This window comes from Acomys minous (assembly GCF_964271855.1).
Source record: "Acomys minous genome assembly, chromosome: 14".
In the NCBI taxonomy this organism is placed as follows: Eukaryota; Metazoa; Chordata; class Mammalia; order Rodentia; family Muridae; genus Acomys; species Acomys minous.
In genome coordinates, this window is record NC_140496.1 from 33515953 (window position 1) to 33533433 (window position 17481).

General features: G+C 42.5%; 1 protein-coding gene across 1 annotated transcript; it reads right to left on the reverse strand.

Moving 5' to 3' along the window:
* Nucleotides 1-489: 489 nt before the first annotated feature.
* LOC311583842 (uncharacterized protein) lies at nucleotides 490-15028 on the reverse strand. The gene is made up of 4 exons (XM_084757760.1): nucleotides 14880-15028; nucleotides 3357-3483; nucleotides 3086-3146; nucleotides 490-1903 (listed from the first exon to the last, which is right to left on the reverse strand). Exons 1-4 carry the CDS (start codon nucleotides 14880-14882, stop codon nucleotides 775-777), a joined length of 1320 nt encoding a protein of 439 aa, XP_084613886.1. The 5' UTR covers nucleotides 14883-15028; the 3' UTR covers nucleotides 490-774.
* Nucleotides 15029-17481: the final 2453 nt, after the last annotated feature.

Consider the following 17481-nt stretch of genomic DNA (forward strand, 5'->3'; position numbering starts at 1 on the left):
ACTTAAAGTAGTTTTCGAAGTCTACACTACTGGGGAAAAGAGGCTTATGATCTTAATGCCAGCATTAAGACAGACAGAAGCAGTGCAGAGCTAATGAACAACTCACTATTTACAGAAGGATGGCAACAACATTCACACCATGTGATCTTGCCGACGGTCAAACTGATAGAAGCAACAGAGAAAATGCACCAACATGTTACTTTAGAAAATAAAGGGTCACTTTAATAAAGTAATTCTGCCAGAGGAAATAAAGCCCTGAGTGTAAACATGTGAGCTCTACAACACCAAATCCCAACCAATCCATTCATAGTACTAAATATACAAAGTCAGCATGGTCTTTTAAACACAGTACTGTTTATAATAGTTCAAACACAATCCTTATCATGCTCAACGTCAAATATATAACAAATACTTTTCTTTTAACACAGGGTATTTATTTATGAATTATAAGACCTATATACAATGAAAGACATACTACACAATCAAGTATTTTAATATGCTTCTTATATGCAGTGACCTTATTCACACTTTTCAGAATTGACCACGTCAATTTTCAAAATGTATTTGGAAACTATTATGATGTGCAATGTCATTACGATATTGGATACATTCACAGGATTTCCTTCCAGTGTGTGTTCTCTCATGCCTTTGAAAATCATGTGACATAAAAGACTTTAGCACATTGCTTACATTCATGGAGTTTCTCTCCAGTGTGTGCTCTTTTATGTACGTGGAGACTATGAGATATGCAAAGGATTTACAACACTGCTTATATTAATACGGCTTCTCTCCACTGTGTATTCTTTTATGTATTTGGAAATCACTGTATTGTGCAAAAGCTTTACCACATTGATTACATTCATAGGGTTTCTCTGCAGCATGTGTTCTTTCATGACTTTGAAGATGACTTTGTTGAGCAAAGGCTTTACCACATTGCTTACATTCATAGGGTTTCTTTCCACTGTGTGTTCTTTCATGATTTTTTAGATGACTGTGTTGGCCAAAGGCTTTACCACATTGGTTACATTCATAGGGTTTCTCTCCAGTGTGTGTTCTTTTATGTATGTGAAGACTATTGTGATATGCAAAGGCTTTACCACATTGCTTACATTCATAGGGTTTCTCTCCACTATGTGTTCTTTCATGACGTTGAAGATAACTGTGCTGTGCAAAGGCTTTACCACATTGGTTACATTCATAGGGTTTCTCTCTAGTGTGTGTTCTTTTATGTATGTGAAGACTATTGTGATATGCAAAGACTTTACCACATTGCTTACATTCATAGGGTTTCTCTCCACTGTGTGTTCTTTCATGATTTTTTAGATGACTGTGTTGGCCAAAGGCTTTACCACATTGGTTACATTCATAGGGTTTCTCTCCAGTGTGTGTTCTTTTATGTATGTGAAGACTATTGTGATATGCAAAGGCTTTACCACATTGCTTACATTCATAGGGTTTCTCTCCACTATGTGTTCTTTCATGACTTTGAAGATAACTGTGTTGTGCAAAGGCTTTACCACATTGCTTACATTCATAGGGTTTCTCTCCAGTATGTGTTCTTTTATGAGGGTGAAGATTACTGTGCTGTACAAAGGCTTTACCACATTGCTTACATTCATAGGGTTTCTCTCCAATATGTGTTCTTTCATGACTTTGAAGATGAATGTGCTGTGCAAAGGCTTTACCACACTGCCTACATTCATAGGGTTTCTCTCCAGTGTCCGTTCTTTTATGCTTTTGGAGACTATTTAGATGTGTAAAGGATTCATAACACTGGGTACATTCATACAGTTTCTCTCCAGTATCAACTCTTTCAAGTCTTTGAGGATGACTGTGATATGCAAAGGCTTTATCACATACAGGATATTCGAAGGGTTTTTCTCCCGTTTGATTTCCCTCGTTCCTGCAAAGATAATGGGCACATTTGAAAATTTATCACTTTCAGTACACTTATGAATCGTTTTATCTGTATGAATAAATTTTACAGTTTGGTCTAATGATAAAAAATAATCAGATATTATCACGTTGTTTACATTCATGATGCTCCCCTTCTTTGTGAGTTGTTTTGAGACTTTGAAGAAAACTCTGATGGTAAGAGCATTTATTACATGGTTCACGTTTGTAGCATCCTTTTTCTATAGGTTTTCATGTACTTAAAGAAAACAAAAAGAACTCAGAGCTTTACCACATTGATTCCATTCATAAAAATCCCTAAGGTGTGAGTCATACATTTACAAGGTAAAGCACAACAAATAGAATCTCCACATTCCTAGTACTCATAGGGATTTTCTGCATCGTGAGTCTCTGGATGGTTCTAATGAAGTTGGAAAACCAGTGAGCGGAAAACTTGCATCACATTCAGAAAGTCTATCAAAAGTGGGGACTACTACATAGCCTCTGTTTGTTCTGGGACACAGAGGTCCAGTGCTTCTTTTAATACCGCTTTGCTCACATGGCCTGTATCCAATGTGACATAAGATATAGCTATTAAAAGAAGAATAACAAGAGAAAGGGCTCCACATTGCAGTAACACACTTTGATGTTTGTTCCTCATAGACATGTGGTGTAGGGATTAAGGTTTCTCCACAACAACCTTCTTGACTCTCACAAACTGTCCCCTCACTAAACTGCTTTACTCTAGACTATGTGCTTACTAGAAAGTTTTGAACATATACTTATCACTTCTCCCATAGGTGTACTTTCTATGCACATTGAGATACATGCTACACGTATAACATGGTATAACACTAAGGGAGCCAGGTGTGGTGGCATATATCTTTAATCCCAGCACTTGGGAGTCAGAGGCAGGCAGAGTGCTGTGAGTTCCAAGCTAGTTTGCTTGGTCTACAAAGTGAGTCTAGGACAGCAAAGGATACACAGAGAAACCCAGACTTGAAACACACACACACACACACACACACACACACACACACACACACACACACAAAAAGACGTTGAGGGACATGGTTTTGTGAGAATGTATTCATCCCCAATACACATAAAGCAGTGCTCTCCTTTAAAATACGCAGGACATATTAAATTTTCTTAGGAGGCATATTCATATCAGCTTGCACATGAGATTTACCTTTCATATCTCCTAGATCTTTGACACTGTTCTTCAATAGTGTGGTCTCTCCAATTGTATCCTAAAACATAGTACCAGAAAATATATGATATATCTTTGAAAATTAGGTCAAACTTACCATACTATCTTCAGTGACTCTTAGAACCATGCCTGACTTAATCACCTCATCCCTCCTCAGTTTCAATTCAAATTACAAAACAGCATCAATACCAATGAAACAGTTGCCCTGTATTTTAAAAATTGAAAACAAAAAATTTTGTCACAGTCTTACCTATAGTGGTGAGATTCCAATAGGTCTCCAGCATCACATCTTTGTAGAGATTCTTCTGGGAAGGATCCAGCAAAGCCCACTCTTCCCGAGTGAAGTTCACATGCACATCATCCAAGTTCACTGCACCCTAAAATGTCCCATATATGCGTACAACAGGAATCATGATAGTGACCACACTGGAAATGTATAATTCTCTGACATAGAATTCATATAATTCTGGGCTTCGTTCACTTATTTTCTGACACAGAAGCTCTAATGTACTCACCAAGTCATGTTAGGTGACTGAGGTCACCTAGGAAAGTGAATAAGATTCTCCTCTATCATGTCTAAACTCTTTGAATAGGATATAGCCTTTCAAGAGAAATGAAAATTAACAGATGAGGAAACAGAGAGAGAGAAGAGAGAGAAAGAGAGAGAGAGAGAGAGAGAGAGAGAGAGAGAGAGAGAAAAGTAAGAACCATCAACAGTACTGAGCCCTCATCAGAGAAACTGTATGAACTATTACTAAAGACTAAAAACAAAACAAAAGAAAAGAAAAAAGGACAAGCTGGTTGTACTGGCTCATCCCTTTAATAAGAGTACTCAGGAGGCAGAGGCAGGTTCATCTCATTGAGTTGGATGACAGACTGGTTTATGCCATGAGCTCAGGGACACACAGATGTAGTTATTAAGACCTGACTCCTACAAAAATCAAGGAATGAAACAGAAAAACCCCAGAGGACTTTACTGAAGTTCCTACAAAGAATTGCACACTCACTCTAGTTCTGTATTCATCTTAAAGATTCCTGAAGTGCCCGGCTTAAACTGTAACACTGATAAGATCGTACTAATAGCAAATGCATGTTACACATGAACAGATTTTTGGGAACCAGGCAAAGAAACTAATTCTCACTACTCTCATTTTTGTTTTCAGACTCTAACCATAAGGAAGAGTGGCCTAGAGCATTTCCATGCTGCCCCCATTCTGTGGGAAACCCCCTACTGTAGATTCTTCCTATTTTAAAGAATAAATGTTTCTTGGCCCAAACACTTAAGATAAAAATTGCTGCATTGTGAATACAGCCTTCAAGAGAAAGCTCACTTCCCTTCCAATGTGTTCCCTCCCTACTATAGCTTCTGCCTACATCCTGACCAAGCCTGGTACTCAAGGACAACTTCTCCATCTTGTTGGCAGGGCCAATCAGGTTCATGTTCCCAGGTCCAGAAGCCACTCCTGTCCTGATTGATGGAAACTTCCTGGCTCAACCCCTGAATCAAAATATGATGGGACAATGTTCTGGTTCCCCTTCCTCCACCTTTTCCCCCATTCTTTAAAAATATTGTACAGTCTCTGTTCAAGGATGCAGTTCAGATCCCAATGTGGCCGCATCCCTGTGCTCAGAAAATAAAGGTTTCATTTTCAGTTGTTCTAGCTATAGTGAGTTTTCTTTGCTTCCACCTCAAACACAACAAGATAAAATATTAGCAATATAAATGTTGATTTCCTTTTTCCTTTTTTTTGTTTCCCTTTTTTTTTTTCCGAGACAGGTATTTTCTGTGTAGCCTTCACTGTTCTGTTCTTCCTTCTTTAGACCAAGCTGGCCTCAAACACATAGCAATCCACCTGCCTCTGCATCCTTGAGGGATGGGATTAAAGGTGTGCTCCACCGCGCCTGGGTGCAAGGGTTGGTATTAAATGAATTACATGAGCAGGAGAGATGTCTCAGCAGTTCAGAGATCTTGATGATCTTGGAAATAATTATGTTCAATGGCCAGTACTTACATGGCTGCTCACAACTACCCATTATTCCAAGTTCACGAGTTCTGAGGCCACCTACTGACTACTGTGAAGTCCAGGCACACATGGGGTGCACTGTAAACATGTTTTTGTTTTGATCCCAAGCGTGGAATGTGAAACTGTCTTGTGTGAGGGTGTTTGGTGTTTGTCTATTAGAAAAAGAACTGCCTCGTGTGGGGAAATGTTCTTTGCCATTTGAAGAACATCCTGCATGGACTATGGGACAGTAAATATAGTGCAAATATGAAAGATCAATCCCTTTTGCATCGCTTTATATTGCCTGGCTGCTCAGAGTTGCTCCTGCGTTGAGATGCTCTGAGAGATACAGTCCTGGGAACCCTTCCAGGCTTCCGCTGTTGCCATTGCACTCACGTTTGCTGAATGTTGGGTTTGCTGATGAAGGGATCAGCTGGAATCCTGATAACTAAGAGTGTAACCTCCCTCCAAGGAACTGAGTGAAAGAAGGTGACCTCCATAGTCCCTATCAGCCCTTTTCTCTCCTAATGTGAGTTGCTGTGTTGAAAGGGTGATAGAAGCATTAATGAGCCCCAAATAAAGTAGGCTTTTTAAAATATTATTTGTTTATTATGAATACAGTGTTCTGCCTGCATGTACACTTGCAGGACAGAAGAGGGCATTACCTCACATTACAGATGATTTTCAGCCACCATGTGGTTGCTGGAAACTGAACACGGGAAGTTTGGAAGAGCAGGTGGTACTCTTAACCACTGAGCCATCCCTCCAGCCCTAAAGCAGGCTTTAAAAAGATCAAAGCCTGCATTGCATAATCATGCTCATAGGCAAAGACTCATATTCATCATAAAAATTCAAGACAAATACAACATGTAGGAAGAATGCCACACACCTGCAATCTAACAACTCAGAAGGCTCAGGGTGTATTTATGTCATGAATACATGCCATCCTGTGAAAGAGAATATATAGTCTCTGCCAAATTTCAATATCCAACATGTGGATGAAGGTCAGGAAACAGCATATGCTTGACAAGTACAAGACCCTACATTCCAGGCACATCAGACACTAACATAACATGAAAAGAAACCAAAAGCCAGCAAAGTTGGCCTACATCTAATCCCAGCACTCTGGAGAGAGTCAGGTGGACCCCTAAGCTGGAGGCCTGCCTGGTCTACGTATAGAGAAACTTTGTCTTCAAAAACAACAACAAAACTAACATTGGAACAACTTTCGGCTAGCAAATTAGCTTAGCACTGAACAGCAATTGCATCTACTCTATTTTATGTCATTTAGGAATAGTCTACAATGGTGAGGGCTTGAGAAGGAAACTGATGAGTTTCAACCACAACACAGTAGACAGGAAGACAGGAAGTGGGTTGAGTCCACAGACACTCAAGTCACATCCCCAATAAGGAATCTAGAGAGGGTCCGACTACAAAAACTTCCATAAGCTCCTCCCATAACCCATAAATCACAAACAAGTGTGCAAAGACATCATCCTTTCTGGGAGTGTTGTGTTTTTATTCCATCTGACTCTTGTCACCTTGGGTTCATGGTCATCCCATGATGAAAATGCATTTAGTCAACTTCAATGATCCAAATAGTCTGCAACAGCCTGGACACTGTTCAAATGTCCAAAGTCTCTTCTGACTCTCTAGACAATCTCTTGATGGCCACATCTTGTCAATTCAGAAAACAAGCTACAACTTTCTAATCTTCACTGGCATAGAATAGCCCTTCCCATTCCAAAGAGAGGAATGTGTGCTGAGTGAGGGAAGATAGGACCAAGGCAAGAAACCATGATAGAAGGCAAAGCACAAATCCTCTATCTCTGTCTCAGATACATGCAGCTGCAGTCTAATGGTTTAGATGTCCCTATCCCTGAAACTGGTCACAAATCTCTCAGATTGGTGACTTCCACTCCCTACATGCATCTCTCCATGGCTGACTTCTCATAGCTGAGTTAACTCAACATCTTTTGGTCTCCAAATACAACCCAGACTTTTTTATCCTTATGCCTTCAGGCAATGAACTCTCACAGTCTCCTCACTGTGGCTATGACTCTGGAAATAGGAAGCAGGAATAGTGCTGAACTGAAACCACAGAGGAAGAAGCTTCTTCCTTCCAGGAACAGTATAGCATGGGTGGGTGGTCCTGTCAATTTGGCTTCTATATTGGGATGGCTCATACCCTCCTAGGACCACAGTTAAAGCAGGTTTTGTAGGAAGTTCCTTCCTGGGACTAGAAATAACTTGGCCTACCCTTCCCTTAATTCAAGACTTAAGAGGATCAAGTGTCACCCTTAGGGCATCATCTTAGGCTTCCAATCCAGAGCAAGGCCCTACCCTGGAATGGTGACCACTTCCTAGAAAGTTCCTGCCTCAGTCTCAGCATTGGACTGCATCTGATACAACCTACTGCTGTTCTTTCCCCACAAACCACAGACTCTGTGTTTATTTCTACACCATTTGTTACTTTTTTACATTGTGGTCCTTAATAAGCCACTAGTAAATATCATCCAAAGAGTCAATAGTCCATCTAGAAAATCAGCTCATTATTTAATTATCCTGCCTTACTCAATTTCTCAAGGAGGGAGAAAATTAAGAAACATTTTGGACCAAAATATCACACAGATGACTACTAGCTGCAGAATTATGGAGTCTATTTTCTACTGAAATCCTATGACCTGGCCTTCCTTTGTCTGCATTCCTCTTAAAGCACCTTATCTCCCACGTCCTACAAGAACAGCTGATTAAACTCTGTAAACACATATCTAAGCCTTTTGTCATTTCAAGTCCTGACGTTTTCCATATTCCTCCAAAAGAGAGCATCATCATGTCTGTCCAGCAGCAACATCAGTATTTGAGTACCACTCTTTTTTTTTTCTTAATAACTTGTTATTCTGCTACTTTGACTGAATTCTCTAACCTAAAGCAACTCAGGTAACAAACAAGTTTTTGGATGGTTCTTTCGAATCACAGCCCATTTTTGGGGGGAGCTTAGGATACAGACTCATGTAAAAAGAAATGTAGTGGGGCTGGAGAGATGGCTAGAGATTAAGAGCACTGACTGTTCTTCCCTCCAGAAGTCCAGAGTTCAATTCCCAGCTACCACATGGTGGCTCAGAGCCATTTCTAATGTAATCTGATGCCCTCTTCTGGCCTGCAGGTGTACATGCAGGTAGATCACTGTATGCATAATAAATAAATAAATAAATAAATAAATAAATAAAGTAAATATCTATGGGCAAACATGGTGTCCTAGCTTTCTCTCTTGCCTGGCCACTGTCCCATGCTCAGCCAGCTCCCTTATCCAGCCCACGCCCACTTGCTTAGGGACATTGCCATTCTCATCGGAAGAGCCTTGCCACATCAATTGTGTTGATGAATCAATACAATTGTTGACTGTCAGAGCAACCAGCCGTTATGGTAGGGGCACACCCTCAACTGATGACTATAGACACTGAAATGTTCTGAAATGAGCCTAATTAGGACACACAGCAATAATATATCAGAAACTGTTTAAAACCTTAAAAAATGTGTTAACCATAGCAATCAACATTGATTATTGCAAAAACTAGCAAACACAGATGTGCCACGAAAAGAGCAAATTTTGAGGCTCTAAGATCAAGAAGAGAAAACTCTTTGTCTCACAGAAATTCTTCAAACCAAGAAAAACTCAAGGAACTCATAACATAATATAGTAAATCTTCAGAAGACAAAGATAGGTGAAGGTGCAAAGGAACATTGATTCCCCAGATGCAATTGTGAGACTTCCTCACTCTGTTTGTTAACCTAGGCCAACTATGTTTCCTGAGTCTTACTGCTGAATAAGCTCACCTGAAGACACCACATTAAGAGCAGTCAGACTCCATTTTGTGACTAGCAGCTACACTTCCTTGTTAGCACACAGACCTTTACCCTGGTCCGAGAGAATTCTCTGTATCGGGTCAGGTTGACCACAAACTATGTTTATGTTCAGCACACTCTGAGGCCTTGCTAATCCACAGACATTCCCCAGCCCCTGCTCCCCAAGACCAACCCCATGAACTGCATAGAGGAGAGAAGAGAGGTAGATCTGCAGCAGGGAGAACTGAGCAGGCAGTTTGCTTAAGGGAAACCAAGAATTGTTTGAACAACTAGCTAGAGGAACTAGTTGTTGAGATGGTGAGGAAAGGAGGAAAAGGAAATACTCAGGTATAAGCGGTAGAAGTTCAAGGTCTTGAAGCCCAGGAGAACTTTTCTTCTGCCTCTCTATCTGTCTCCGTCTCTGTCTCCTTTGCTGTCTGTCTGACTTCTCTCTCCTTGCTTGCTGTCCTGCTAACTAACTTCTTTCTTGCTGTCACCCATCTACCAATCCCTCTTGCCATTCCTTATCTATCCCCCTCTCTTGCTGTTCCCCACCTCACTCTAGCTTACTCTCTCATGTCTCTTACTTGCTTGCCTATTCCTTGGGCCAACCCCAGAATTTTATTGAAATGAACTTCAATTATTTGTTGTTACTGATTACATCATGATTTTCCCCATCATTTACAGTCATTATGGCAATCAAAAATCAACAGAGTAAAAGGAAATACAAAAGTTCTGTAACCTACAACAAAAAAACCTTATTCTTTTTTTGGTTTTCGAAACAGGGTTTCACTGTGTAGCCTTGGCCATTCTGGACTCACTTTTTGACCAGGCTGCCCTCGGACCCACAGCAAACACCTGCCTCTGCCTCCCGAGTGCTGGGATTAAAGGTGTGCACCACCACGCCCGGCTCAAAAAATCATTTTTAAACCGATGGGCAGCATCACCTGATCTTTATTTTTTAAACGATACAGAGGAAAGTTTAATCATACATTTCCCCAGGCTACAGCCAATGTGTTTACAAGGTCATAGCATCATCATACCTTGAGCTAAATATTATTGAAAGAAACAGTTGATCTACTTCCAGTCTCAGACCAACAGCTGTGCTATTCAAGCCTAGGCTAACTGCCAAGGGGTCCTCTGTCATAAAATATCTGAAAACATGATGATCCAAGACCCTTCTAGGGCTCTCAAAGCATTTTCTAAACAATGTTTCTACAGGAAACAGTGTCTAGCCAAGTACTGTTATGTCAAGGAATTAAGTTTCTTTCAAGCCAGTTTCTGCTTGGGTTCTCACAGTCAGAACAAAAAACTATCATTGTCTCAAGGCGTTGGCAAGATGCCCTTTCAACATTCTCTATGGAAAAAAGTTTTCCCTGTATGAAGTTGCTAAGGGCCGAAGAATAGAGTGAAAAAAAAAAAAAACAGATTTAGGATAAATACCAGATTTCTAAAACAGCTTTACACTTGGACCATACCTGATACTTAGGGACAGTAGCAATCAGCCAGAGATCCTTGAAACTTTGTCAATCAAAGCCTCCACAGTTGTTCTAGATGTCTAGAGATCATGTTGGATTGTTGGTGGCCTCTGGAATTTTGCTAAGAAAAACCTTTATGACCTGTCCTCCTGTCTGTGACACCCAGATATATATGCAACTGTCCCTGGCCACAACCTGGCCAGGACCAATGAAAGGTCAATTAGAACTGCTTTTGTCTAGTTAGTAAAAGCATCTGGAGTCAGAGCCTACCACCCTGTTGTCCTGACAACCCCTGACTGAGTTGATTGTGGTAAATAATTGATCCCTGAGAACATGATGGCTCACTATGAAGACATTGTGCATGGGACTAGGTGGGATGCCTCCAGACCTTCACCATTCTCTGGTACCTGAGACCCAGGACCCAGTCCCTTCTCAGCGTTACCCCTGAGATGCATCTTCCCCCCACCCCCATCCATGCTTCCAGTCATCAGCACAGACCATCCCCATCTGCCCTTCTCCTCCTACCTCATCTCTTTCCCTGAGCCACTAACTATGGGCACACACACCCTGCTCAACCACAAGCCCTGATGGACAGAAGACCAGGTCTTCTGTCCAAAGATATCCCACTATCTGTTATCACAGACTCAATTCTCACACACTGTACAGAATACCAGGGAAAGCTTCCTCCCCACTTTCCATGTCTCCTGTAGAAAACACAGACCATACCCAACTGCCTCATCTCTGTGTCCAAGCCCCTACGTGGGCAGGCGCATTCCTGATCAACCACATTCCATGCCTGCCTGAAGCCCAGGTAGGCTGTCAACAGATCTACAACCTTGTCTTCTCACCCACACCTTGATCTTCACAATTGCCCCAAGCACTGGACTGGACACCAGAGGCAGCTTCCTCTAGCCCATCCCATCCACACCTCCTGTGGATCCCTAAAGCCATTTCTCCCTGATCGCCTTTTTCCCAGCCTCTAAAAATAGCAAGCATTCTCCATGAACACAGCAGCACAGCAGGATAGTAAAAAGTCCAATACTCAGCCAAGACACTCTCAGAATATCCAGGGAGCAAACACAAACCCGGAAACAGTACTCCCACATCTACAAGACAAACCCAGAAATCACACCCACAACAATAATCATGTCAATCCCACATACCTAGATACCAGCATAGGAGCATAATCAATAACAGCCAGGAGCTGTGACTCCAACAAGGACAAGCTATCCTATCACAGCAGGTCCTGAATATCCCAACATAGCTGAAGGCACAAGAAAAAACCTTCAGGCCAGGCTTGGTGGCACAGGCCTTTAATCCCAGCACTCAGGCGTCAGAGGCATGCGGATCGCTGTGAGTTCAAGGCCAGCCTAGTCTACAAAGTGAGTCCAGGACAGCCAAGGCTACACAGAGAAACTCTGTCTCAAAAAAAAAAACCAAATAACAAAAAAGAAAAAAAGAAAAAAAAAGAAAAAAACCTTCATAGAGGTTCTTAAAGGATGTTAATACATTCATTGAAGAGATCCAGGAAAACACAATCAAACAACTGGAGAAACACAATAAACCCCTTGAATAAAGCCAAGATACACTAAACAACGCTTGAATGAAGACATAAAACACTCAAAATCTTAAAATGGAATTAGAAACAATAAAGAAAACTGAAAAATTGGGGAATCCTGGAAATGAAAGTCTTAGGATGACAACGTGAACTACAGTGGCAGGAGACCCTCACAGATTGTATATGAAAGGGAGAATCTTGGGAATGGATGATTCAATAGGAAAAAATGGATACATCATTAAAAATAAGAGCGGATCCAACCTAAGTTTCCTGGCGCAAAACAAAATGGGACTCTACCATCTTATGAGAAGACCAATACTATGACTAATTGCAATAGAGGAAGGAAAAGAATACCACCTCAGAGGTCCAGAAAATATTTTAACAAATCCATAAAAAGAAAATTTTCCTGAGCTGGGCGTGGTGGTGCACGCCTTTAATCCCAGCACTTGGGAGGCAGAGGCAGGCGGATCGCTGTGAGTTCGAGGCCAGCCTGGTCTACAAAGTGAGTCCAGGACAGCCAAGGCTACACAGAGAGACCCTGTCTCGAAAAACCAAAAAAAAAAGAAGAAGAAGAAGAAGATGTCCCTTAAGGTACAAGAAGCATTCAAAATAAGAAATGGAAAGTCCCCTTGCTATATAATAATGAAAACACTAGACACGAGAAAGAATATGAAAAGCTGCAACAGAAAGTAAAACACAACAACCAAGCAACACATACAGGCTGACGTATTATAATTGCACCTGTCTCTCAATGCAGACCCTAAAATCAGAAGGGCTTGGACACATGTGCTGCAGGCTTTAAGAAATTACATATGACTTCCCGGATTACTATACAAGAAAAGTTTCAATCACCATAAATGGATAAAATAAGATATTCTCAGGCCAGGTGGTGGTGGCACATGCCTTTAATCCTAGCAATGGTAGGCAGAGGAAGGTAGATCGCTGTGAGTTCGAGGCCAGCCTGGTCTACAAAGTGAGTCTAGGATAGCCAAGGCTACACAGAGAGTCCCTGTCTTGAAAAACCAAAAAAAAAGGGTATTCTCTGATAAAGTAAAAATTTAACAATATTTATCTACAAATATAGCTTTACATAGGGTGCTAGGAAGAAAAATCCAACTCAAGGAGGTTAACTAAACCCATGAAGACACAGGACATTAATAAAATCACATTAGCAAAACCAAAATAACAGAAGGTGTACATACATATAATACACTTGGGACATACACATACACACACACACACCACAACCACCACCAATAACAACAACAAAACTCCAGGGATTAATAATCACTGTTCATTGATATCTGTCAATATCTACGACCTCAACTTACCAAGAAAAAGACTCCACCTTCCAGAATGGAGGCTAAAACAGAATCCATCCTTCTACGGCCTACAACAAATACAGTTCAACAGCAAGGACAGACATCGCCTCAAGGCAAAGGGTGGCAAAAAGAGATTCTGAGCAAATGGATCTAAGAGTCAAGCTGCTATGGCCAGGTTAATATCTAGAAAATACACTTCAAACAAAAATTCATCAAGGGATAGGGAAGGACACTGTATATTCATCAAAGAAAAGTCTACCACGATGTCTTTTACATTCATAACATCTATGCCCCAACACCAGAGCACCCAACATTGTAAAAGAAAGTGCAGCTTAAATCACCATAGACCTTCATGCACTAATAGTGGGACACTTCACTATCTCACTCTTAACAAGAAACCGGTCCTTTAGGAAAAAACAAAACAAAACAGAGAACTACCCCAGGTAACCAAAGTTAAAAGCCAAAACAATCAAATGATATTTACAAAACATTCTACCCAAACACAAAAGAAGATACCCCTTCTCAGCAATTCAGGCAACTTTCTCCAAAATTGATGATACCCAAACACAGCACAAGTCTCAACAGATACAAAGAAGTTGTAGTGACCTTGCAAACTATCAGACCACCCAGGATTAAAGGGGCACACCATCACCAACAGACAGAGGACAAAGCTTAGAAACTCATGGAAACTGAACAACTCTCCACAGAATGAAAAAAGGGTGAAGATGGCAGTGTGCAGGGTGTGGTGGTGCACGCCTGCAATTCCAGACTCTGGGGGGCAGAGGCAGGAGGATCTCTGTGAGCTCCAGGCCAGCCTGATCTACAAAGTGAATCCAGGACAGCCAGCGCTAAACAGAGAAACTCTGTCTCAGAAACAGAAAATAAACAAAAAGAAAAAAGAAGAAATACAGTGTTAGTAAACAGGCAGCAATGGAGCCACCCCTAGAGGCACTGATGACCATGGGAAAACGGAAAATACAAAGCCGCCCAGGAAGCATGTCTTCTGAAACAAGCCACCACCAGCAGGCAGGATTCAGGTCTATTAAAGCACGTGGGCACCTTGTGTGCATGCGTGTGCACTTTCTGCACACGAGCGAGATAGACTTGTAGAGGGAATTCCTCCCATCCCTTCCACCACACCTGTACTCCAGCACATGAGCTTGCACCTTCTGCACTAAGAAGACTTGTAGAAGGAATTCCTCCCATTACCCAAGCCATTTCCTTGTCTAGTCAGTCTCCAAAGACTGTCTCGGTATTCAATTTCCATTAAAAAAAAAAAAAAACCCAAACAAGCAAACAAAAAACTAGTATGGATCTGCCGCATGGCGGGATTTCTTTTTCAGCGTACAGGCCGGCTGCATACATGCTAACATAAAGACTATAGAAACCAATGACAATAACTCCTCAGTCTATGCAAACTAATAGAACACAATGAGCAGTCCCCATTCAGAGGCCACAGTCTGGTCCAGAGAGTGACTAGGACCAACCCAGGGAGGACCCGCCACACCAGCTCCCCCTACTCAGCTGCCTGCTCCTCCTGGTTGTGGGCAGTGACCCTGTGCTCACCATGTCTCGGCTTCGGAGCTAGCGGGAGCTCCCCTCACAGCACACAGCAGTTGCCTTCACCACATCACTCCAAACCATTAAAGCCTGCTCAGCTAGAATGGAACCTGCAACATGGGACCAGGAATAACTCTCCTCCTCTTCCTGCTGACAATTCTGCCTCATGGTCTGATTGGCTAGTGTGTCTTGAGTGACATGAGCAGAAGGGAAGCAGCACAGGGGGTCCTGGCCCAGGCTTCCAGCCCAGGGCCAGTCCTTTTCCGGATCTGCAGAGCTTTTCATTTCCATAGTGCTTGTGCCTGTCCTCCTATACTCAACCCCTTTGTCTTCTCACCCTGCCCCAGGGAGGACCAGCCACTCCAGCTCCTGCTGCTCAGCTGCCTGCTCCTCCCTAGGTGTGCAGTGACCACGCCTTCAACGCCTTGGGACCTTGGAGCTTGTCTCAGCTCCCTTCAAGGCCCTCAGCAGGCACTTGCCCTTCTTCCTGCTGGAAGCAAGGAAGATACCGTGTATGGCCCATTACTCAGCTGCCATGGACTTAACCCTCTGTGTCCCGGCCCGCCGGGGTTCGACTCACGCTCAGGAGAAGAATTTTCCTGTATGAGGGCAGAACACAAGACACAAAGAAGGAGGCAAGTCTGGATTCTGATCAACTCCATTTATTGAAAATTTTCACAGAGTTTATATAGGCACAGAGGCATGGGTTTTTGCCTAAGCAAGGGTTGCTATGGATACCTAACTCTGGAGTGCTCCTTCAGGTATCTACCTTTAGCGCTGCTCTAATTGCAGGAGAGAAATTCCAGAGAGAGAAAGAAGTTGTGAAAATCTGGTTAGTCAGGAAAACCTTCCCGGAACTGTTGCTCGCAGGCAGCTGGCCTTTAATCTGATCTCACCAGAGTCTTACTGGAAAAGCTAGTTTATAGCCACAAAGGAGTAGCTCGGGAGTCTTAGAATGACCAGCCCCCACAATAAACCACGACAGGTCTAACTGCCAAACCACGACAGGGCCAGCTGGTTTCGGATAAATGGCAGACTGCTGGAGAAATAGGAACCTAGACTCCGACAAGATGGCTCAACATTGGCCATATAGCCCGTCCCCTACACGTCTGCCCCACAACTGCCCAGAATGTTAACACTTAAAGAGAGAGTTTAGGAAACAAGATTTTTATTTTGTAGCTGCATGCAGGGTTCAGGTAAACTGTAGCTACTTTTCACCTGGTACACATTGGACAATCCTGGGGGGATGTGGGAAGCAAGAAACAGATTCTGTGTGTGTATGTCTGTGTGTGTGTGTGTAGATACTGTAAGGCTCTCTCTCAGCCAGCCTGAGTACGTGACCCAGACAAGCTTGGAAAAATGACCCAGAGAGAATTAAAGGCCAGCTTAGCTTCAGTTTCTGAGATCAAGGTGGCCAACCGAGATAAACAATTTCAACTAAGGTAAACAATTACCATCTGGAAATTCTCTGGAAACTCCCCAACACCCCTCTTTGCCAAGAACAGCTCCCGAGGCCAACGACCGATGCAATAGCCAATAATAATTAGACAAGCACCCCTAGCGACCACCAGAGCCAATCCTAACATAGGGCACGCAGCCCCTCCTAACCTTTGCGGTTTTAGCCTTTAAAAGTAGTCTGTAACAATGACTCGGGGTGCCTGCCTCCCGAGTGAGTGCTGAGACCCCCTGACATGCGTCAACAATAAACCTTGTGCTTTTACATCAACACTGTGGTCCTGGAGTGGTCTCTCGCGATGACCCCCTACTACCCAAGTAAACTCTAGGGTCCAACAATACGTGTATAGGTAGGCATATGTATCTCCAGCACACACCAAAACAAAAACACAGCTGTATTATGAAGGTTCTCTGCATGAACAGAACTGATATAATGAATCTACATATGTAGAAAGTGGATTTAAGGGCTGGGCAGTGGTGGCACAAGCCTTTAATCCCAGCACTTGCAAGGCAGAAGCAGGAAGATCTAGGTGAGTTCAAGGCCAGCCTGGGCTACAGAGTGAGTTCCAGGACAGCCAGAGCTGTTACACAGAGAAACTCTGTCTATAAAAACAAAACAAAACAAACACACCAAAAAGTGGATTTAAGCTGTGAGACACAGGGAGGTCCCCTGGTCAAGTTCCAGGGATAAGGGTGGGAGATGCGAGGCAGCTATAGACACAGGCTCTCATGTCACCACCCTCTCCCTCCTGCACTAATGCTCTGTTTCTCTGTCATTCATGAAGTAGGGTCTGCTAAACTGAGCTCCGTACCCCCACCCCATGCTCTGTGCACTGTCTGGGTAAGATAAGAACTCTGAAACCGCCAGTCAGGAGGTGCATCAGGAGTCAAAGGGTAGCTTCACCTTTGAGACCAGGTTACAATGTGAGACTGTGTCTCAAATAAGCAAACAGACAAAATCCAGAAAGACAGTGCTTAAAGAAAATGATACTTTTATTTCCGGAGCCAGGTATCAAGGTTCAAATAGTGAACATTGTGGAATACTGAGTTTACTTGTGGGAGAGACTACAGGAACTTTTAAAACAGAAGGAGGAGGGAGGAGAAGGAGGAGGAGGAGGAGGAGGAGGAGGAGGAAACAACAACATCATAGTCA

Coding starts and splice junctions, on each gene's coding strand:
- LOC311583842 (XM_084757760.1), bottom strand. Junction 3,147..3,356: donor TTGGAATCTCACCACTATAG/GTAAGACTGTGA, acceptor ACTATGTTTTAG/GATACAATTGGAGAGACCAC. Junction 1,904..3,085: donor AGATCTAGGAGATATGAAAG/GTAAATCTCATG, acceptor TTATCTTTGCAG/GAACGAGGGAAATCAAACGG.